The 20,231-nt window shown below is 49.1% G+C and overlaps 1 protein-coding gene across 1 annotated transcript; it reads right to left on the bottom strand.

Moving 5' to 3' along the window:
- Nucleotides 1-14,544: 14,544 nt before the first annotated feature.
- LOC123995709 (RNA-binding protein 25-like) lies at nucleotides 14,545-15,549 on the bottom strand (the record flags this gene model as incomplete). The annotated part of the gene is made up of 1 exon (XM_046299380.1): nucleotides 14,545-15,549. A coding segment is annotated over one exon (1,005 nt), but the record flags the coding sequence as incomplete, so codon positions are not given.
- Nucleotides 15,550-20,231: the final 4,682 nt, after the last annotated feature.

Below are 20,231 nucleotides of genomic sequence, written 5' to 3'. Positions count from 1 at the left end.
TCTCTGAGTCTCTCTCTGAGTCTCTCTCTCTCTCTCTGAGTCTCTCTCTCTCTCTCTGAGTCTCTCTCTCTCTCTCTCTCTCTCTCTCTCTCTCTCTCTCTCTCTCTCTCTCTCTCTCTGAGTCTCTCTCTCTCTCTCTCTCTCTCTCTCTCTGAGTCTCTCTCTCTCTCTGGGTCTCTCTCTCTACTTCTGTCTCTTTCTCTCTCTCTCTCTCTCTGAGTCTCTCTCTCTCTGAGTCTCTCTCTCTCTCTCTCTCTCTGACTATCTCTCTCTGAGTATCTCTCTCTCTCTCTGAGTATCTCTCTCTCTCTCTGAGTATCTCTCTCTCTGAGTATCTCTCTCTCTCTCTGAGTATCTCTCTCTCTCTCTCTCTGAGTCTCTCTCTCTCTCTCTCTGAGTCTCTCTCTCTCTCTCTGAGTCTCTCTCTGAGTCTCTCTCTCTGAGTCTCTCTCTCTCTCTCTCTCTCTGAGTATCTCTCTCTCTCTCTGAGTCTCTCTCTCTCTCTCTCTCTCTCTGAGTCTCTCTCTGAGTCTCTCTCTCTCTCTCTGAGTCTCTCTCTCTCTCTCTGAGTCTCTCTCTCTCTCTCTCTCTGAGTCTCTCTCTCTCTCTCTCTCTCTCTCTCTCTCTCTCTCTCTCTCTCTGAGTATCTCTCTCTCTCTCTGAGTCTCTCTCTCTCTCTCTGAGTATCTCTCTCTCTCTCTCTGAGTCTCTCTCTCTCTCTCTCTGAGTCTCTCTCTCTCTCTCTCTCTGAGTCTCTCTCTGAGTCTCTCTCTCTCTGAGTCTCTCTCTCTCTGAGTCTCTCTCTCTCTCTCTCTCTCTGAGTATCTCTCTCTCTCTCTCTGAGTCTCTCTCTCTCTCTGAGTCTCTCTCTGAGTCTCTCTCTCTCTCTGAGTCTCTCTCTCTCTCTCTCTCTGAGTCTCTCTCTCTCTCTGAGTCTCTCTCTCTCTCTCTGAGGCTCTCTCTCTCTCTCTCTCTCTGAGTCTCTCTCTCTCTCTCTCTCTCTCTCTCTCTCTCTGAGTCTCTCTCTCTGAGTCTCTCTCTCTCTCTCTCTCTCTCTGAGTCTCTCTCTCTCTGGGTCTCTCTCTCTACTTCTGTCTCTTTCTCTCTCTCTCTCTCTCTGAGTCTCTCTCTCTCTCTCTCTCTCTCTCTCTCTCTCTCTCTCTGAGTCTCTCTCTCTCTCTCTCTCTCTCTCTCTCTCTCTCTGAGTCTCTCTCTCTTTCTGTCTCTCTCTCTCTCTCTCTCTGAGTCTCTCTCTCTCTCTCTCTCTCTCTCTCTCTCTCTCTCTGAGTCTCTCTCTCTCTCTCTGAGTCTCTCTCTCTCTCTGAGTCTCTCTCTCTCTCTGAGTCTCTCTCTCTGAGTCTCTCTCTCTCTCTCTCTCTCTCTCTCTCTCTCTCTCTCTCTCTCTCTCTGAGTCTCTCTCTGAGTCTCTCTCTCTCTCTCTGAGTCTCTCTCTCTCTCTCTCTCTCTCTCTCTCTCTCTCTCTGAGTCTCTCTCTCTCTCTCTGAGTCTCTCTCTCTCTCTCTCTGAGTCTCTCTCTGAGTCTCTCTCTCTCTCTCTGAGTCTCTCTCTCTCTCTCTGAGTCTCTCTCTCTCTCTCTCTCTCTCTGAGTCTCTCTCTCTCTGAGTCTCTCTCTCTCTCTCTGAGTCTCTCTCTCTCTCTGAGTCTCTCTCTCTCTCTCTGAGTCTCTCTCTCTCTCTGGGTCTCTCTCTCTACTTCTGTCTCTTTCTCTCTCTCTCTCTCTCTGAGTCTCTCTCTCTCTGAGTCTCTCTCTCTCTCTCTCTCTCTGACTATCTCTCTCTGAGTATCTCTCTCTCTCTCTGAGTATCTCTCTCTCTCTCTGAGTATCTCTCTCTCTGAGTATCTCTCTCTCTCTCTGAGTCTCTCTCTCTCTCTCTCTGAGTCTCTCTCTCTCTCTCTGAGTCTCTCTCTCTCTCTCTCTGAGTCTCTCTCTGAGTCTCTCTCTCTCTGAGTCTCTCTCTCTCTCTCTCTCTGAGTATCTCTCTCTCTCTCTGAGTCTCTCTCTCTCTCTCTCTCTCTCTCTGAGTCTCTCTCTGAGTCTCTCTCTCTCTCTCTCTGAGTCTCTCTCTCTCTCTCTGAGTCTCTCTCTCTCTCTCTCTCTCTCTCTCTGAGTCTCTCTCTCTCTCTCTCTCTCTCTCTCTCTCTCTCTCTCTCTCTGAGTCTCTCTCTCTCTCTCTCTCTGAGTCTCTCTCTCTCTCTGGGTCTCTCTCTCTACTTCTGTCTCTTTCTCTCTCTCTCTCTCTCTCTGAGTCTCTCTCTCTCTCTGAGTCTCTCTCTCTCTCTGAGTATCTCTCTCTCTCTCTCTCTCTGAGTCTCTCTCTCTCTCTCTCTCTCTCTGAGTCTCTCTCTCTCTGAGTCTCTCTCTCTCTCTCTGAGTCTCTCTCTCTCTCTCTCTCTCTGAGTCTCTCTCTCTCTCTGAGTCTCTCTCTCTCTGAGTCTCTCTCTCTCTCTCTCTCTCTGAGTCTCTCTCTCTCTCTCTCTCTCTGAGTCTCTCTCTCTCTGAGTCTCTCTCTCTCTCTCTCTCTGAGTCTCTCTCTCTCTCTCTCTCTCTCTCTCTCTCTCTCTGAGTCTCTCTCTCTCTCTCTGAGTCTCTCTCTCTCTCTCTCTGAGTCTCTCTCTCTCTCTGAGTCTCTCTCTCTCTCTCTCTCTGAGTCTCTCTCTCTCTCTCTCTCTCTCTCTCTCTCTCTGAGTCTCTCTCTCTCTCTCTCTGAGTCTCTCTCTCTCTGAGTCTCTCTCTCTGAGTCTCTCTCTCTATCTCTGAGTCTCTCTCTCTATCTGAGTCTCTCTCTCTGAGTCTCTCTCTCTCTCTCTCTCTCTCTGAGTCTCTCTCTCTCTCTCTCTCTCTCTCTCTCTCTCTCTCTGAGTCTCTCTCTCTATCTCTGAGTCTCTCTCTCTATCTGAGTCTCTCTCTCTGAGTCTCTCTCTCTCTGAGTCTCTCTCTGAATCTCTCTCTCTCTCTCTGAGTCTCTCTCTCTCTCTCTGAGTCTCTCTCTCTCTCTCTCTCTGAGTATCTCTCTCTGAGTATCTCTCTCTCTCTCTGAGTATCTCTCTCTCTGAGTCTCTCTCTCTCTCTGAGTATCTCTCTCTCTCTCTCTCTGAGTCTCTCTCTCTCTCTCTCTCTGAGTCTCTCTCTCTCTCTGAGTCTCTCTCTCTCTGAGTCTCTCTCTCTCTCTCTCTCTCTCTCTGAGTATCTCTCTCTCTCTCTGAGTCTCTCTCTCTCTCTCTCTCTCTCTCTGAGTCTCTCTCTGAGTCTCTCTCTCTCTGAGTCTCTCTCTCTCTCTCTCTCTCTCTCTCTCTCTCTCTCTCTGAGTCTCTCTCTCTCTCTCTCTCTCTCTCTCTCTCTGAGTCTCTCTCTCTCTCTCTCTCTCTGAGTCTCTCTCTCTCTCTCTCTCTCTCTCTCTGAGTCTCTCTCTCTCTGAGTCTCTCTCTCTATCTGAGTCTCTCTCTCTCTGAGTCTCTCTCTCTGAGTCTCTCTCTCTCTGAGTCTCTCTCTCTCTCTGAATCTCTCTCTCTCTCTCTCTGAGTCTCTCTCTCTCTCTCTCTCTCTCTCTCTCTCTCTCTCTCTCTCTGAGTCTCTCTCTCTCTGAGTCTCTCTCTCTCTCTCTCTCTGAGTCTCTCTCTCTCTGAGTCTCTCTCTCTATCTGAGTCTCTCTCTCTCTCTGAGTCTCTCTCTCTGAGTCTCTCTCTCTCTCTGAGTCTCTCTCTCTCTCTCTCTCTCTCTCTCTCTGAGTATCTCTCTCTGAGTATCTCTCTCTGAGTATCTCTCTCTGAGTATCTCTCTCTCTCTCTGAGTATCTCTCTCTCTCTCTGAGTATCTCTCTCTCTCTCTGAGTCTCTCTCTCTCTCTCTCTCTGAGTCTCTCTCTCTCTCTCTCTCTCTCTGAGTCTCTCTCTCTCTCTCTCTCTCTCTCTCTCTCTCTCTCTCTCTGAGTCTCTCTCTCTCTCTCTCTCTCTCTCTCTCTCTCTCTCTCTCTCTGAGTCTCTCTCTCTCTCTCTCTCTGAGTCTCTCTCTCTCTCTCTCTCTCTGAGTATCTCTCTCTGAGTATCTCTCTCTCTCTCTGAGTATCTCTCTCTCTCTCTGAGTATCTCTCTCTCTCTCTGAGTATCTCTCTCTCTCTCTCTCTCTCTCTCTCTCTCTCTCTCTGAGTCTCTCTCTCTCTCTCTCTGAGTCTCTCTCTGAGTCTCTCTCTCTCTGAGTCTCTCTCTCTCTCTCTCTCTCTCTCTCTCTGAGTATCTCTCTCTCTCTCTCTGAGTCTCTCTCTCTCTCTCTCTCTGAGTCTCTCTCTGAGTCTCTCTCTCTCTCTCTGAGTCTCTCTCTCTCTCTGAGTCTCTCTCTCTCTCTCTGAGTCTCTCTCTCTCTCTCTCTCTCTCTCTCTCTCTCTCTCTGAGTCTCTCTCTCTCTCTCTCTCTCTCTCTCTGAGTCTCTCTCTCTCTCTGAGTCTCTCCCTCTCTCTCTCTCTCTGAGTCTCTCTCTCTCTCTGGGTCTCTCTCCCTACTTCTGTCTCTTTCTCTCTCTCTCTCTCTCTGAGTCTCTCTCTCTCTCTGAGTCTCTCTCTCTCTCTGAGTATCTCTCTCTCTCTCTGAGTCTCTCTCTCTCTCTCTCTCTCTGAGTCTCTCTCTCTCTGAGTCTCTCTCTCTCTCTGAGTCTCTCTCTCTCTCTCTGAGTCTCTCTCTCTATCTGAGTCTCTCTCTCTCTGAGTCTCTCTCTCTGAGTCTCTCTCTCTCTGAGTCTCTCTCTCTCTCTCTCTCTCTGAAGTCTCTCTGAGTCTCTCTCTCTCTCTCTGAGTCTCTCTCTCTCTCTCTCTCTCTGAGTATCTCTCTCTGAGTATCTCTCTCTCTCTCTGAGTATCTCTCTCTCTCTCTGAGTATCTCTCTCTCTCTCTCTCTCTCTCTGAGTCTCTCTCTCTCTCTCTCTGAGTCTCTCTCTCTCTCTCTCTCTGAGTCTCTCTCTCTCTGAGTCTCTCTCTCTCTGAGTCTCTCTCTCTCTCTCTCTCTCTCTGAGTATCTCTCTCTCTCTCTCTGAGTCTCTCTCTCTCTCTCTCTGAGTCTCTCTCTGAGTCTCTCTCTCTCTGAGTCTCTCTCTCTCTCTCTGAGTCTCTCTCTCTCTCTCTCTCTCTCTCTGAGTCTCTCTCTCTCTCTCTCTCTCTCTCTGAGTCTCTCTCTCTCTGAGTCTCTCTCTCTCTCTCTCTCTCTGAGTCTCTCTCTCTCTGAGTCTCTCTCTCTATCTGAGTCTCTCTCTCTCTGAGTCTCTCTCTCTCTCTCTCTCTCTGAGTCTCTCTCTCTCTCTGAATCTCTCTCTCTCTCTCTGAGTCTCTCTCTCTCTCTCTGAGTCTCTCTCTCTCTCTCTCTCTCTCTGAGTATCTCTCTCTGAGTATCTCTCTCTGAGTATCTCTCTCTGAGTATCTCTCTCTCTCTCTGAGTCTCTCTCTCTCTCTCTCTCTCTCTCTCTCTGAGTCTCTCTCTCTCTCTCTGTCTCTCTCTCTCTCTCTCTCTGAGTCTCTCTCTGAGTCTCTCTGAGTCTCTCTCTCTCTGAGTCTCTCTCTCTGAGTCTCTCTCTCTCTGAGTCTCTCTCTCTCTCTCTGAGTCTCTCTCTCTCTCTGAGTCTCTCTCTCTCTCTCTGAGTCTCTCTCTCTCTCTCTCTGAGTCTCTCTCTGATCTCTCTCTGAGTATCTCTCTCTGAGTCTCTCTCTCTGAGTCTCTCTCTCTCTCTCTGAGTCTCTCTATCTCTCTCTCTCTCTGTATCTCTCTCTCTCTCTCTCTCTCTCTCTCTCTCTGAGTCTCTCTCTCTCTCTCTCTCTGAGTCTCTCTCTCTGAGTCTCTCTCTCTCTGAGTCTCTCTCTCTCTCTCTCTCTGAGTCTCTCTCTCTCTCTGAGTCTCTCTCTCTCTCTCTCTCTCTCTCTCTCTCTCTGAGTCTCTCTCTCTCTCTCTCTCTCTCTCTCTCTCTCTCTCTCTGAGTCTCTCTCTCTCTCTCTGAGTCTCTCTCTCTCTCTCTCTCTCTCTCTCTCTCTCTCTGAGTCTCTCTCTCTCTCTCTCTCTCTCTCTCTCTCTCTCTCTCTCTCTCTCTCTCTGAGTCTCTCTCTCTCTCTCTCTCTCTCTCTCTCTCTCTGAGTCTCTCTCTCTCTCTCTGAGTCTCTCTCTCTCTCTCTCTCTAGTCTCTCTCTCTCTCTCTGAGTCTCTCTCTCTCTCTCTCTCTCTGAGTCTCTCTCTCTGAGTCTCTCTCTCTCTCTCTGAGTCTCTCTTTCTCTGAGTCTCTCTCTCTCTCTCTGAGTCTCTCTCTCTCTGAGTCTCTCTCTCTCTCTGAGTCTCTCTCTCTCTCTGAGTATCTCTCTCTCTCTCTCTCTCTCTCTCTGAGTCTCTCTCTCTCTCTGAGTCTCTCTCTCTCTCTGAGTCTCTCTCTCTCTCTCTCTGAGTCTCTCTCTCTCTGAGTCTCTCTCTCTCTCTCTCTCTCTGAGTCTCTCTCTCTGAGTCTCTCTCTCTGAGTCTCTCTCTCTCTCTCTCTCTCTCTCTCTGAGTCTCTCTCTCTCTGAGTCTCTCTCTCTCTCTGATCTCTCTCTCTCTCTCTGAGTCTCTCTCTCTCTCTCTGAGTCTCTCTCTCTCTCTCTCTGAGTATCTCTCTCTGAGTATCTCTCTCTCTCTCTGAGTCTCTCTCTCTGAGTATCTCTCTCTCTCTCTCTCTGAGTCTCTCTCTCTCTCTCTGAGTCTCTCTCTCTCTGAGTCTCTCTCTCTCTGAGTCTCTCTCTCTCTCTCTCTCTCTCTCTCTCTCTCTCTGAGTCTCTCTCTCTCTCTCTCTCTCTGAGTCTCTCTCTGAGTCTCTCTCTCTCTGAGTCTCTCTCTCTCTGAGTCTCTCTCTCTCTCTCTCTCTCTCTCTCTGAGTCTCTCTCTCTCTCTCTCTCTCTCTCTCTCTGAGTCTCTCTCTCTCTCTCTCTCTGAGTCTCTCTCTCTCTGAGTCTCTCTCTCTCTCTCTCTCTCTCTGAGTCTCTCTCTCTGAGTCTCTCTCTCTCTGAGTCTCTCTCTCTGAGTCTCTCTCTGAGTCTCTGAGTCTATCTCTCTCTCTGAATCTCTCTCTCTCTCTCTCTCTGAGTCTCTCTCTCTCTCTCTGAGTCTCTCTCTGAGTCTCTCTCTCTCTCTGAGTCTCTCTCTCTCTCTGAGTCTCTCTCTCTCTCTGAGGCTCTCTCTCTCTCTCTCTCTCTGAGTCTCTCTCTCTCTCTCTCTCTCTCTCTCTCTCTCTCTCTCTGAGTCTCTCTCTCTGAGTCTCTCTCTCTCTCTCTCTCTCTCTCTCTGTCTCTCTCTCTCTGTCTCTCTCTCTCTCTCTCTCTCTGAGTCTCTCTCTCTCTCTCTCTCTCTCTCTCTCTCTCTCTGAGTCTCTCTCTCTCTCTCTCTCTCTCTCTCTCTCTCTCTCTCTCTCTCTCTCTCTCTCTCTCTCTCTCTCTTCTGAGTCTCTCTCTTTCTTTCTGAGTCTCTCTCTCTCTCTGAATCTCTCTCTCTCTCTCTCTGAGTCTCTCTCTCTCTCTCTCTGAGTCTCTCTCTCTCTCTCTGAGTATCTCTCTCTCTCTCTGAGTATCTCTCTCTCTCTCTGAGTATCTCTCTCTCTCTCTCTCTGAGTCTCTCTCTCTCTCTCTCTGAGTCTCTCTCTCTCTCTCTCTGAGTCTCTCTCTGAGTCTCTCTCTCTCTGAGTCTCTCTCTCTCTGAGTCTCTCTCTCTCTCTCTCTGAGTATCTCTCTCTCTCTCTCTGAGTCTCTCTCTCTCTGAGTCTCTCTCTGAGTCTCTCTCTCTCTCTCTGAGTCTCTCTCTCTCTCTCTGAGTCTCTCTCTCTCTCTCTCTCTCTCTGAGTCTCTCTCTCTCTCTCTCTCTCTCTCTCTCTGAGTCTCTCTCTCTCTCTGAGTCTCTCTCTCTCTCTCTGAGTCTCTCTCTCTCTCTGGGTCTCTCTCTCTACTTCTGTCTCTTTCTCTCTCTCTCTCTCTCTGAGTCTCTCTCTCTCTGAGTCTCTCTCTCTCTCTCTCTCTCTGACTATCTCTCTCTGAGTATCTCTCTCTGATCTCTCTCTCTCTGAGTAGTATCTCTCTCTCTGAGTCTCTCTCTCTCTCTGAGTATCTCTCTCTCTCTCTCTCTCTCTCTCTCTGAGTCTCTCTCTCTCTCTGAGTCTCTCTCTCTCTCTCTGAGTCTCTCTCTCTCTCTCTCTCTCTCTCTGAGTCTCTCTCTCTCTCTCTGAGTCTCTCTCTCTCTCTCTCTCTGAGTCTCTCTGAGTCTCTCTCTGAGTCTCTGAGTCTCTCTCTCTCTCTGAGTCTCTCTCTCTCTCTCTGAGTCTCTCTCTCTCTCTCTCTCTCTCTCTGAGTCTCTCTCTCTCTCTCTGAGTCTCTCTCTCTCTCTCTCTGAGTCTCTCTCTCTCTCTCTCTCTCTCTCTCTGAGTCTCTCTCTCTCTGAGTCTCTCTCTCTCTCTGAGTCTCTCTCTGAGTCTCTCTCTCTCTCTGAGTCTCTCTCTCTCTCTGAGTCTCTCTCTCTGAGTCTCTCTCTCTCTCTGAGTCTCTCTCTCTCTCTCTCTCTCTCTCTCTCTCTCTCTCTCTCTCTGAGTCTCTCTCTCTCTCTGAGTCTCTCTCTCTCTCTGAGTCTCTCTCTCTCTCTCTGAGTCTCTCTCTCTCTCTCTGAGTCTCTCTCTCTCTCTCTCTCTCTCTCTCTCTCTCTCTCTCTCTCTCTCTCTGAGTCTCTCTCTCTCTCTGAGTCTCTCTCTCTCTCTCTCTCTCTGAGTCTCTCTCTCTCTCTGAGTCTCTCTCTCTCTCTCTCTCTCTCTGAGTCTCTCTCTGAGTCTCTCTCTCTCTGAGTCTCTCTCTCTCTCTGAGTCTCTCTCTCTCTCTCTCTCTGAGTCTCTCTCTCTCTCTCTCTGAGTCTCTCTCTCTCTCTCTCTCTCTCTGAGTCTCTCTCTCTCTCTGAGTCTCTCTCTCTCTCTCTCTCTCTCTCTCTCTGAGTCTCTCTCTCTCTCTCTGAGTCTCTCTCTCTCTCTCTCTCTCTGAGTCTCTCTCTCTCTCTCTCTCTCTCTCTCTCTCTGAGTCTCTCTCTCTCTCTCTGAGTCTCTCTCTCTCTCTCTCTCTGAGTCTCTCTCTCTCTCTCTCTCTCTCTCTGAGTCTCTCTCTCTCTGAGTCTCTCTCTCTCTCTCTCTCTCTCTCTCTCTGAGTCTCTCTCTCTCTCTCTCTCTGAGTCTCTCTCTCTCTCTGAGTCTCTCTCTCTCTCTCTCTCTCTGAGTCTCTCTCTCTCTCTCTGAGTCTCTCTCTCTCTGAGTCTCTCTCTCTCTCTCTCTCTCTGAGTCTCTCTCTCTCTGAGTCTCTCTCTCTCTGAGTCTCTCTCTCTCTCTCTCTCTCTGAGTATCTCTCTCTCTCTCTGAGTATCTCTCTCTCTCTCTCTGAGTCTCTCTCTCTCTCTGAGTATCTCTCTCTCTCTCTGAGTATCTCTCTCTCTCTCTCTCTGAGTCTCTCTCTCTCTCTCTGAGTCTCTCTCTCTCTCTCTCTCTGAGTCTCTCTCTCTCTCTCTGAGTCTCTCTCTCTCTGAGTCTCTCTCTCTCTCTCTCTCTCTCTCTCTCTCTCTCTCTGAGTCTCTCTCTCTCTCTCTCTCTCTCTCTCTCTCTCTCTCTGAGTCTCTCTCTCTCTGAGTCTCTCTCTCTCTCTGAGTCTCTCTCTCTCTCTCTCTCTCTCTATCTCTCTCTCTCTCTGAGTCTCTCTCTCTCTCTCTCTCTGAGTCTCTCTCTCTCTCTCTCTCTCTCTCTCTCTGAGTCTCTCTCTCTCTCTCTGAGTCTCTCTCTCTCTCTCTCTGAGTCTCTCTCTCTGAGTCTCTCTCTCTCTCTCTCTGAGTCTCTCTCTCTCTCTCTCTCTCTCTCTGAGTCTCTCTCTCTCTCTGAGTCTCTCTCTCTCTCTGAGTCTCTCTCTCTGAGTCTCTCTCTCTCTCTGAGTCTCTCTCTCTCTCTCTCTCTCTCTCTCTCTCTCTCTCTCTCTCTCTGAGTCTCTCTCTCTCTCTCTCTCTGAGTCTCTCTCTCTCTCTCTCTGAGTCTCTCTCTCTCTCTCTCTGAGTCTCTCTCTCTCTCTGAGTCTCTCTCTCTCTGAGTCTCTCTCTCTCTCTCTCTCTCTGAGTCTCTCTCTCTCTGAGTCTCTCTCTCTGAGTCTCTCTCTCTCTGAGTCTCTCTCTCTCTGAGTCTCTCTCTCTGAGTCTCTCTCTCTCTGAGTCTCTCTCTCTCTCTGAATCTCTCTCTCTCTCTCTGAGTCTCTCTCTCTCTCTCTGAGTCTCTCTCTCTCTCTCTCTCTCTCTGAGTATCTCTCTCTGAGTATCTCTCTCTCTCTCTGAGTATCTCTCTCTCTCTGAGTATCTCTCTCTCTCTCTCTCTCTGAGTCTCTCTCTCTCTCTCTCTCTGAGTCTCTCTCTCTCTCTGAGTCTCTCTCTCTCTGAGTCTCTCTCTCTCTCTCTCTCTCTGAGTCTCTCTCTCTCTCTCTCTCTCTCTCTCTCTCTCTCTCTCTCTCTGAGTCTCTCTCTGAGTCTCTCTCTCTCTGAGTCTCTCTCTCTCTCTCTGAGTCTCTCTCTCTCTCTCTCTCTCTCTCTCTCTCTCTCTCTCTCTCTCTCTCTCTGAGTCTCTCTCTCTCTCTCTCTCTCTGAGTCTCTCTCTCTCTGAGTCTCTCTCTCTCTCTCTGAGTCTCTCTCTCTCTGAGTCTCTCTCTCTCTGAGTCTCTCTCTCTCTGAGTCTCTCTCTGAGTCTCTCTCTCTCTCTCTCTCTCTCTCTCTGAATCTCTCTCTCTCTCTCTCTCTCTCTCTCTCTCTCTCTGAGTCTCTCTCTGAGTCTCTCTCTCTCTCTCTGAGTCTCTCTCTCTCTCTCTGAGTCTCTCTCTCTCTCTCTGAGTCTCTCTCTCTCTCTCTCTCTCTCTGAGTCTCTCTCTCTCTCTCTCTCTCTCTCTCTCTCTCTCTCTCTGAGTCTCTCTCTCTGAGTCTCTCTCTCTCTCTCTCTCTCTCTGAGTCTCTCTCTCTCTGGGTCTCTCTCTCTACTTCTGTCTCTTTCTCTCTCTCTCTCTCTCTGAGTCTCTCTCTCTCTCTCTCTCTCTCTCTCTCTCTCTCTCTGAGTCTCTCTCTCTCTCTCTCTCTCTCTCTCTCTCTCTCTCTCTCTCTCTCTCTCTCTCTCTCTCTCTCTCTCTCTCTGAGTCTCTCTCTTTCTTTCTGAGTCTCTCTCTCTCTGAATCTCTCTCTCTCTCTCTCTGAGTCTCTCTCTCTCTGAGTCTCTCTCTCTCTCTCTCTCTCTGAGTATCTCTCTCTCTCTCTGAGTATCTCTCTCTCTCTCTGAGTATCTCTCTCTCTCTCTGAGTATCTCTCTCTCTCTCTCTCTGAGTCTCTCTCTCTCTCTCTCTGAGTCTCTCTCTGAGTCTCTCTCTCTCTGAGTCTCTCTCTCTCTGAGTCTCTCTCTCTCTCTCTCTCTGAGTCTCTCTCTCTCTCTCTGAGTCTCTCTCTCTCTCTCTCTCTGAGTCTCTCTCTGAGTCTCTCTCTCTCTCTCTCTGAGTCTCTCTCTCTCTCTCTGAGTCTCTCTCTCTCTCTCTCTCTCTCTCTCTGAGTCTCTCTCTCTCTCTCTCTCTCTCTCTCTCTGAGTCTCTCTCTCTCTCTGAGTCTCTCTCTCTCTCTCTGAGTCTCTCTCTCTCTCTGGGTCTCTCTCTCTACTTCTGTCTCTTTTCTCTCTCTCTCTCTCTGAGTCTCTCTCTCTCTCTGAGTCTCTCTCTCTCTCTCTCTCTCTCTCTATCTCTCTCTGAGTCTCTCTCTCTCTCTCTGAGTATCTCTCTCTCTCTCTCTCTCTCTCTGAGTATCTCTCTCTCTCTCTGAGTATCTCTCTCTCTCTCTCTCTCTCTCTCTCTCTCTGAGTCTCTCTCTCTCTCTCTGAGTCTCTCTCTGAGTCTCTCTCTCTCTGAGTCTCTCTCTCTCTCTCTCTCTGAGTATCTCTCTCTCTCTCTACTCTCTCTCTCTCTCTCTCTCTGAGTCTCTCTCTGAGTCTCTCTCTCTCTCTCTCTCTCTCTCTGAGTCTCTCTCTCTCTCTCTCTCTCTGAGTCTCTCTCTCTCTCTCTCTCTCTCTCTGAGTCTCTCTCTCTCTCTCTCTCTCTCTCTCTGAGTCTCTCTCTCTCTCTGAGTATCTCTCTCTCTCTCTGAGTCTCTCTCTCTCTCTCTGAGAGTCTCTCTCTCTCTCTCTGAGTCTCTCTCTCTCTCTCTCTGAGTCTCTCTCTCTCTCTCTCTCTCTGAGTCTCTCTCTCTCTGTCTCTCTCTCTCTCTCTCTCTCTGAGTCTCTCTCTCTCTCTCTGAGTCTCTCTCTCTCTGAGTCTCTCTCTGAGTCTCTCTCTCTCTCTGAGTCTCTCTCTCTCTCTCTCTGAGTCTCTCTCTCTCTCTCTGAGTCTCTCTCTCTCTCTCTCTGAGTCTCTCTCTCTCTCTCTCTCTCTCTCTCTCTCTCTCTCTCTCTCTCTGAGTCTCTCTCTCTCTCTCTCTCTCTCTCTCTCTCTGAGTCTCTCTCTCTGAGTCTCTCTCTCTCTGAGTCTCTCTCTCTCTCTCTCTCTCTCTGAGTCTCTCTCTCTCTCTCTCTCTCTCTCTCTCTCTCTCTCTCTCTCTCTCTCTCTCTCTCTCTGAGTCTCTCTCTCTCTCTCTCTCTCTGAGTCTCTCTCTCTCTCTCTCTTTCTGAGTCTCTCTCTCTCTCTGAATCTCTCTCTCTCTCTCTCTGAGTCTCTCTCTCTCTCTGAGTCTCTCTCTCTCTCTCTGAGTATCTCTCTCTCTCTCTCTGAGTCTCTCTCTCTCTCTGAGTATCTCTCTCTCTCTCTCTCTGAGTCTCTCTCTCTCTCTCTCTCTGAGTCTCTCTCTCTCTCTCTCTGAGTCTCTCTCTCTGAGTCTCTCTCTCTCTGAGTCTCTCTCTCTCTCTCTCTCTCTCTCTCTCTCTGAGTATCTCTCTCTCTCTCTGAGTCTCTCTCTGAGTCTCTCTGAGTCTCTCTCTGAGTCTCTCTCTCTCTCTCTGAGTCTCTCTCTCTCTCTCTGAGTCTCTCTCTCTCTCTCTCTCTCTCTCTCTCTGAGTCTCTCTCTCTCTCTCTCTCTCTCTCTCTGAGTCTCTCTCTCTCTCTGAGTCTCTCTCTCTCTCTCTGAGTCTGAGTCTCTCTCTCTCTGAGTCTCTCTCTCTCTCTGTCTCTCTCTCTGAGTCTCTCTCTCTGAGTCTCTCTCTCTCTGAGTCTCTCTCTCTCTCTCTCTCTCTGACTATCTCTCTCTGAGTCTCTCTCTCTCTCTCTGAGTATCTCTCTCTCTCTCTGAGTATCTCTCTCTCTGAGTATCTCTCTCTCTCTCTGAGTCTCTCTCTCTCTCTCTCTCTGAGTCTCTCTCTCTCTCTCTGAGTCTCTCTCTCTCTCTCTCTCTCTCTCTCTGAGTCTCTCTCTGAGTCTCTCTCTCTCTCTCTCTCTCTCTCTCTCTCTCTCTCTCTGAGTCTCTCTCTGAGTCTCTCTCTGAGTCTCTCTCTCTCTGAGTCTCTCTCTCTCTCTCTGAGTCTCTCTCTCTGAGTCTCTCTCTCTCTGAGTCTCTCTCTCTCTCTGAGTCTCTCTCTCTCTCTCTCTCTGAGTCTCTCTCTCTCTCTGAGTCTCTCTCTCTCTCTGTCTCTCTCTCTCTCTCTCTCTCTCTCTCTCTCTCTCTCTCTCTCTCTCTGAGTCTCTCTCTCTCTCTCTCTGAGTATCTCTCTCTCTCTCTCTCTCTCTCTGAGTCTCTCTCTCTGAGTCTCTCTCTCTCTCTCTCTCTCTCTCTCTCTCTCTGAGTCTCTCTCTCTCTGAGTCTCTCTCTCTGAGTCTCTCTCTCTCTCTCTCTCTCTGAGTCTCTCTCTCTCTGAGTCTCTCTCTCTCTCTCTGAGTCTCTCTCTCTCTGAGTCTCTCTCTCTCTCTGAGTCTCTCTCTCTCTCTCTGAGTCTCTCTCTCTCTCTCTGAGTCTCTCTCTCTCTCTCTCTGAGTCTCTCTCTCTCTCTCTCTCTCTCTCTCTCTCTCTCTCTCTCTCTCTCTGAGTCTCTCTCTCTCTCTCTCTCTCTCTCTCTCTCTCTCTGAGTCTCTCTCTCTCTCTCTCTCTCTGAGTCTCTCTCTCTCTCTCTCTCTCTCTCTCTCTCTCTCTGAGTCTCTCTCTCTCTCTCTCTCTCTCTGAGTCTCTCTCTCTCTCTCTCTCTCTCTGAGTCTCTCTCTCTCTCTCTCTCTGAGTCTCTCTCTCTCTCTCTGAGTCTCTCTCTCTCTCTGAGTCTCTCTCTCTCTGAGTCTCTCTCTCTGAGTCTCTCTCTCTCTGAGAATCTCTCTCTCTCTCTCTGAGTCTCTCTCTCTCTCTGAGTCTCTCTCTCTCTCTCTCTCTCTCTGAGTAGTCTCTCTCTCTCTCTCTCTCTCTCTCTCTGAGTCTCTCTCTCTCTCTCTGAGTCTCTCTCTCTCTCTCTCTCTCTGAGTCTCTCTCTCTCTCTCTCTCTCTCTCTCTCTCTCTCTCTCTCTCTGAGTCTCTCTCTCTCTCTCTCTGAGTCTCTCTCTCTCTCTGAGTCTCTCTCTCTCTCTCTCTCTCTGAGTCTCTCTCTGAGTCTCTCTCTCTCTGAGTCTCTCTCTCTCTCTCTGAGTCTCTCTCTCTCTCTGAGTCTCTCTCTCTCTCTCTGAGTCTCTCTCTCTCTCTGAGTCTCTCTCTCTCTCTCTCTCTCTCTGAGTCTCTCTCTCTGAGTCTCTCTCTCTCTGAGTCTCTCTCTCTGAGTCTCTCTCTCTCTCTCTCTCTCTCTCTGAGTCTCTCTCTCTCTGAGTCTCTCTCTCTCTCTGAGTCTCTCTCTCTCTCTGATCTCTCTCTCTCTCTCTCTGAGTCTCTCTCTGAGTCTCTCTGAGTCTCTCTCTCTCTCTCTCTCTCTCTCTCTGAGTCTCTCTCTCTCTCTCTGAGTCTCTCTCTCTCTGAGTCTCTCTCTCTCTCTGAGTCTCTCTCTCTCTCTGAGTCTCTCTCTCTGAGTCTCTCTCTCTCTCTGAGTCTCTCTCTCTCTCTCTCTCTCTGAGTCTCTCTCTCTCTCTCTCTCTCTGAGTCTCTCTCTCTCTCTCTCTGAGTCTCTCTCTCTCTCTCTCTGAGTATCTCTCTCTCTCTCTGAGTATCTCTCTCTCTCTCTCTCTCTCTGAGTCTCTCTCTCTCTCTCTCTCTCTGAGTCTCTCTCTCTCTGAGTCTCTCTCTCTGAGTCTCTCTCTCTCTGAGTCTCTCTCTCTCTCTGAATCTCTCTCTCTCTCTCTCTGAGTCTCTCTCTCTCTCTCTCTCTGTCTCTCTCTCTCTCTCTCTCTCTCTGAGTATCTCTCTCTGAGTATCTCTCTCTCTCTCTGAGTATCTCTCTCTCTCTCTGAGTATCTCTCTCTCTCTCTGAGTATCTCTCTCTCTCTCTCTCTGAGTCTCTCTCTCTCTCTCTCTCTGAGTCTCTCTCTCTCTCTCTCTGAGTCTCTCTCTGAGTATCTCTCTCTCTCTCTGAGTCTCTCTCTCTCTGAGTCTCTCTCTCTCTCTCTCTCTCTCTCTCTCTCTCTGAGTCTCTCTCTCTCTCTCTCTCTGAGTCTCTCTGAGTCTCTCTCTCTCTCTGAGTCTCTCTCTCTCTCTCTCTCTCTCTCTCTCTGAGTCTCTGAGTCTCTCTCTCTCTGAGAGTCTCTCTCTCTCTCTCTCTCTCTCTGAGTCTCTCTCTGACTCTCTCTCTCTCTCTCTCTCTCTGAGTCTCTCTCTCTCTCTGAGTCTCTCTCTCTCTCTCTCTCTGAGTCTCTCTCTCTCTCTGGGTCTCTCTCCCTACTTCTGTCTCTTTCTCTCTCTCTCTCTCTCTCTGAGTCTCTCTCTCTCTCTGAGTCTCTCTCTCTCTCTGAGTATCTCTCTCTCTCTCTGAGTCTCTCTCTCTCTCTCTCTCTCTGAGTCTCTCTCTCTCTGAGTCTCTCTCTCTCTCTCTGAGTCTCTCTCTCTCTCTCTGAGTCTCTCTCTCTATCTGAGTCTCTCTCTCTCTGAGTCTCTCTCTCTGAGTCTCTCTCTCTCTGAGTCTCTCTCTCTCTCTGAGTCTCTCTCTCTCTCTCTCTCTCTGAGTCTCTCTCTCTCTCTCTGAGTCTCTCTCTCTCTCTCTCTCTGAGTATCTCTCTCTGAGTATCTCTCTCTCTCTCTGAGTCTCTCTCTCTCTCTCTCTCTCTCTCTCTCTGAGTCTCTCTCTCTCTCTCTCTGAGTCTCTCTCTCTCTCTCTCTCTGAGTCTCTCTCTCTCTGAGTCTCTCTCTCTCTGAGTCTCTCTCTCTCTCTCTCTCTCTCTGAGTCTCTCTCTCTCTCTCTGAGTCTCTCTCTCTCTCTCTGAGTCTCTCTCTCTCTCTGAGTCTCTCTCTGAGTCTCTCTCTCTCTGAGTCTCTCTCTCTCTCTCTGAGTCTCTCTCTCTCTCTCTCTCTCTCTCTGAGTCTCTCTCTCTCTCTCTCTCTCTGAGTCTCTCTCTCTCTGAGTCTCTCTCTCTCTCTCTCTCTCTCTGAGTCTCTCTCTCTCTGAGTCTCTCTCTCTATCTGAGTCTCTCTCTCTCTGAGTCTCTCTCTCTCTCTCTCTCTCTGAGTCTCTCTCTCTCTCTGAATCTCTCTCTCTCTCTCTGAGTCTCTCTCTCTCTCTCTGAGTCTCTCTCTCTCTCTCTCTCTCTCTGAGTATCTCTCTCTGAGTATCTCTCTCTCTCTCTGAGTATCTCTCTCTGAGTATCTCTCTCTCTCTGAGTATCTCTCTCTCTCTCTGAGTATCTCTCTCTCTCTCTCTGAGTCTCTCTCTCTCTCTCTGAGTCTCTCTCTCTGAGTCTCTCTCTGAGTCTCTCTCTCTCTGAGTCTCTCTCTCTCTCTCTCTCTGAGTCTCTCTCTCTGAGTCTCTCTCTCTCTGAGTCTCTCTCTCTCTCTGAATCTCTCTCTCTCTCTCTGAGTCTCTCTCTCTCTGAGTCTCTCTCTCTCTCTCTCTCTCTGAGTATCTCTCTCTGAGTATCTCTCTCTGAGTATCTCTCTCTGAGTATCTCTCTCTGAGTATCTCTCTCTCTCTCTGAGTCTCTCTCTCTCTCTGAGTCTCTCTCTCTCTGAGTCTCTCTCTCTCTGAGTCTCTCTCTCTCTGAGTCTCTCTCTCTCTGAGTCTCTCTCTCTCTGAGTCTCTCTCTCTCTCTCTGAGTCTCTCTCTCTCTCTCTCTCTGAGTCTCTCTCTCTCTCTCTCTCTCTCTCTCTCTCTCTCTCTCTCTGAGTCTCTCTCTCTCTCTGAGTCTCTCTCTCTCTCTCTCTCTCTCTCTCTCTCTCTCTCTCTCTCTCTCTCTCTCTCTGAGTCTCTCTCTCTCTCTCTCTCTCTCTCTCTCTCTGAGTCTCTCTCTCTCTCTCTGAGTCTCTCTCTCTCTCTCTCTCTCTCTCTGAGTCTCTCTCTCTCTCTCTCTCTCTGAGTCTCTCTCTGAGTCTCTCTCTCTCTCTCTCTCTGAGTCTCTCTCTCTCTCTCTGAGTCTCTCTCTCTCTCTGAGTCTCTCTCTGAGTCTCTCTCTCTCTCTCTGAGTCTCTCTCTCTCTGAGTCTCTCTCTCTCTCTGAGTCTCTCTCTCTCTCTGAGTCTCTCTCTCTCTGAGTATCTCTCTCTCTCTCTCTCTCTGAGTCTCTCTCTCTCTCTCTCTGAGTCTCTCTCTCTCTGAGTCTCTCTCTCTCTCTCTGAGTCTCTCTCTCTCTGAGTCTCTCTCTCTCTCTCTCTCTCTGAGTCTCTCTCTCTGAGTCTCTCTCTCTGAGTCTCTCTCTCTCTCTCTGAGTCTCTCTCTCTATCTGAGTCTCTCTCTCTGAGTCTCTCTCTCTCTGAGTCTCTCTCTCTCTCTGAATCTCTCTCTCTCTCTCTCTCTGAGTCTCTCTCTCTCTCTGAGTCTCTCTCTCTCTCTCTCTCTCTGAGTATCTCTCTCTCTCTCTCTCTCTGAGTCTCTCTCTCTCTGAGTCTCTCTCTCTCTCTCTGAGTCTCTCTCTCTCTCTCTCTGAGTCTCTCTCTCTCTGAGTCTCTCTCTCTCTGAGTCTCTCTCTCTCTCTCTCTCTCTCTGAGTCTCTCTCTCTCTCTCTGAGTCTCTCTCTCTCTCTCTCTCTCTCTCTCTGAGTCTCTCTCTCTCTCTCTCTCTCTGAGTCTCTCTCTCTCTCTGAGTCTCTCTCTCTCTCTCTCTCTCTCTCTCTGAGTCTCTCTCTCTCTCTCTCTCTCTCTCTCTCTCTGAGTCTCTCTCTCTCTCTCTCTCTCTGAGTCTCTCTCTCTCTGAGTCTCTCTCTCTCTCTGAGTCTCTCTCTCTCTGAGTCTCTCTCTATCTGAGTCTCTCTCTCTGAGTCTCTCTGAGTCTCTCTCTGAGTCTCTCTCTCTCTGAGTCTCTCTCTCTCTCTGAATCTCTCTCTCTCTCTCTCTCTGTCTCTCTCTCTCTCTCTGAGTCTCTCTCTCTCTCTCTCTCTGAGTCTCTCTCTCTCTGAGTCTCTCTCTCTCTCTCTCTCTCTCTGAGTCTCTCTCTCTCTGAGTCTCTCTCTCTATCTGAGTCTCTCTCTCTCTGAGTCTCTCTCTCTCTCTCTCTCTCTCTCTCTCTCTCTCTCTCTCTCTCTCTGAGTATCTCTCTCTGAGTATCTCTCTCTCTCTCTGAGTATCTCTCTCTCTCTCTGAGTATCTCTCTCTCTCTCTGAGTATCTCTCTCTCTCTCTCTCTGAGTCTCTCTCTCTCTCTCTCTGAGTCTCTCTCTCTCTCTCTCTCTATCTGAGTCTCTCTCTCTCTGAGTCTCTCTCTGAGTCTCTCTCTCTGAGTCTCTCTCTCTCTGAGTCTCTCTCTCTCTCTGAATCTCTCTCTCTCTCTCTCTGAGTCTCTCTCTCTCTCTCTGAGTCTCTCTCTCTCTCTCTGAGTCTCTCTCTCTGAGTATCTCTCTCTCTCTCTCTCTCTCTCTCTCTCTCTGAGTATCTCTCTCTCTCTCTCTCTGAGTATCTCTCTCTCTCTCTCTCTGAGTCTCTCTCTCTCTCTCTCTGAGTCTCTCTCTGAGTCTCTCTCTGAGTCTCTCTCTCTCTGAGTCTCTCTCTCTCTGAGTCTCTCTCTCTCTCTCTCTGAGTCTCTCTCTCTCTCTCTCTGAGTCTCTCTCTCTGAGTCTCTCTCTCTGAGTCTCTCTCTGAGTCTCTCTCTCTCTCTCTCTCTCTCTCTGAGTCTCTCTCTCTCTGAGTCTCTCTCTCTGAGTCTCTCTCTCTCTCTCTCTCTGAGTCTCTCTCTCTCTGAGTCTCTCTCTCTCTGAGTCTCTCTCTCTCTCTGAGTCTCTCTCTCTCTGAGTCTCTTTCTCTCTCTCTCTCTCTCTCTCTGAGTCTCTCTCTCTCTGAGTCTCTCTCTCTCTCTGAGTCTCTCTCTCTCTCTCTGAGTCTCTCTCTCTCTCTCTCTCTGAGTCTCTCTCTCTCTGAGTCTCTCTCTCTCTGAGTCTCTCTCTCTCTGAGTCTCTCTCTCTATCTGAGTCTCTCTCTCTCTGAGTCTCTCTCTCTGAGTCTCTCTCTCTCTGAGTCTCTCTCTCTCTCTCTCTCTCTCTCTCTCTCTCTCTGAGTCTCTCTCTCTCTCTCTGAGTCTCTCTCTCTCTCTCTCTCTCTGAGTATCTCTCTCTGAGTATCTCTCTCTCTCTCTGAGTCTCTCTCTCTCTCTGAGTATCTCTCTCTCTCTCTCTCTCTGAGTCTCTCTCTCTCTCTGAGTCTCTCTCTCTGAGTCTCTCTCTCTCTCTCTCTCTCTGAGTCTCTCTCTCTCTGAGTCTCTCTCTCTCTGAGTCTCTCTCTCTCTCTCTCTCTCTCTCTCTCTCTCTGAGTATCTCTCTCTCTCTCTGAGTCTCTCTCTCTCTCTCTGAGTCTCTCTCTGAGTCTCTCTCTCTCTCTCTCTGAGTCTCTCTCTCTGAGTCTCTCTCTCTCTCTGAGTCTCTCTCTCTCTCTGAGTCTCTCTCTCTCTCTCTCTCTCTGAGTCTCTCTCTCTCTGAGTCTCTCTCTCTCTCTCTCTCTGAGTATCTCTCTCTCTCTGAGTCTCTCTCTGATCTGAGTCTCTCTCTCTCTGAGTCTCTCTCTCTCTCTCTCTCTCTGAGTCTCTCTCTCTCTGAGTCTCTCTCTCTCTCTGAGTCTCTCTCTCTCTGAGTCTCTCTCTCTCTCTCTCTCTCTGAGTCTCTCTCTGAGTCTCTCTCTCTCTCTCTGAGTCTCTCTCTCTCTCTCTCTGAGTCTCTCTCTCTCTCTCTCTCTGAGTCTCTCTCTCTCTGAGT

This window comes from Oncorhynchus gorbuscha, linkage group LG14 (assembly GCF_021184085.1).
Source record: "Oncorhynchus gorbuscha isolate QuinsamMale2020 ecotype Even-year linkage group LG14, OgorEven_v1.0, whole genome shotgun sequence".
Lineage (NCBI taxonomy): Eukaryota > Metazoa > Chordata > Actinopteri > Salmoniformes > Salmonidae > Oncorhynchus > Oncorhynchus gorbuscha.
Note: the sequence above shows the minus strand (reverse complement) of the source record. Positions and strands in the feature narration are given on the sequence as shown.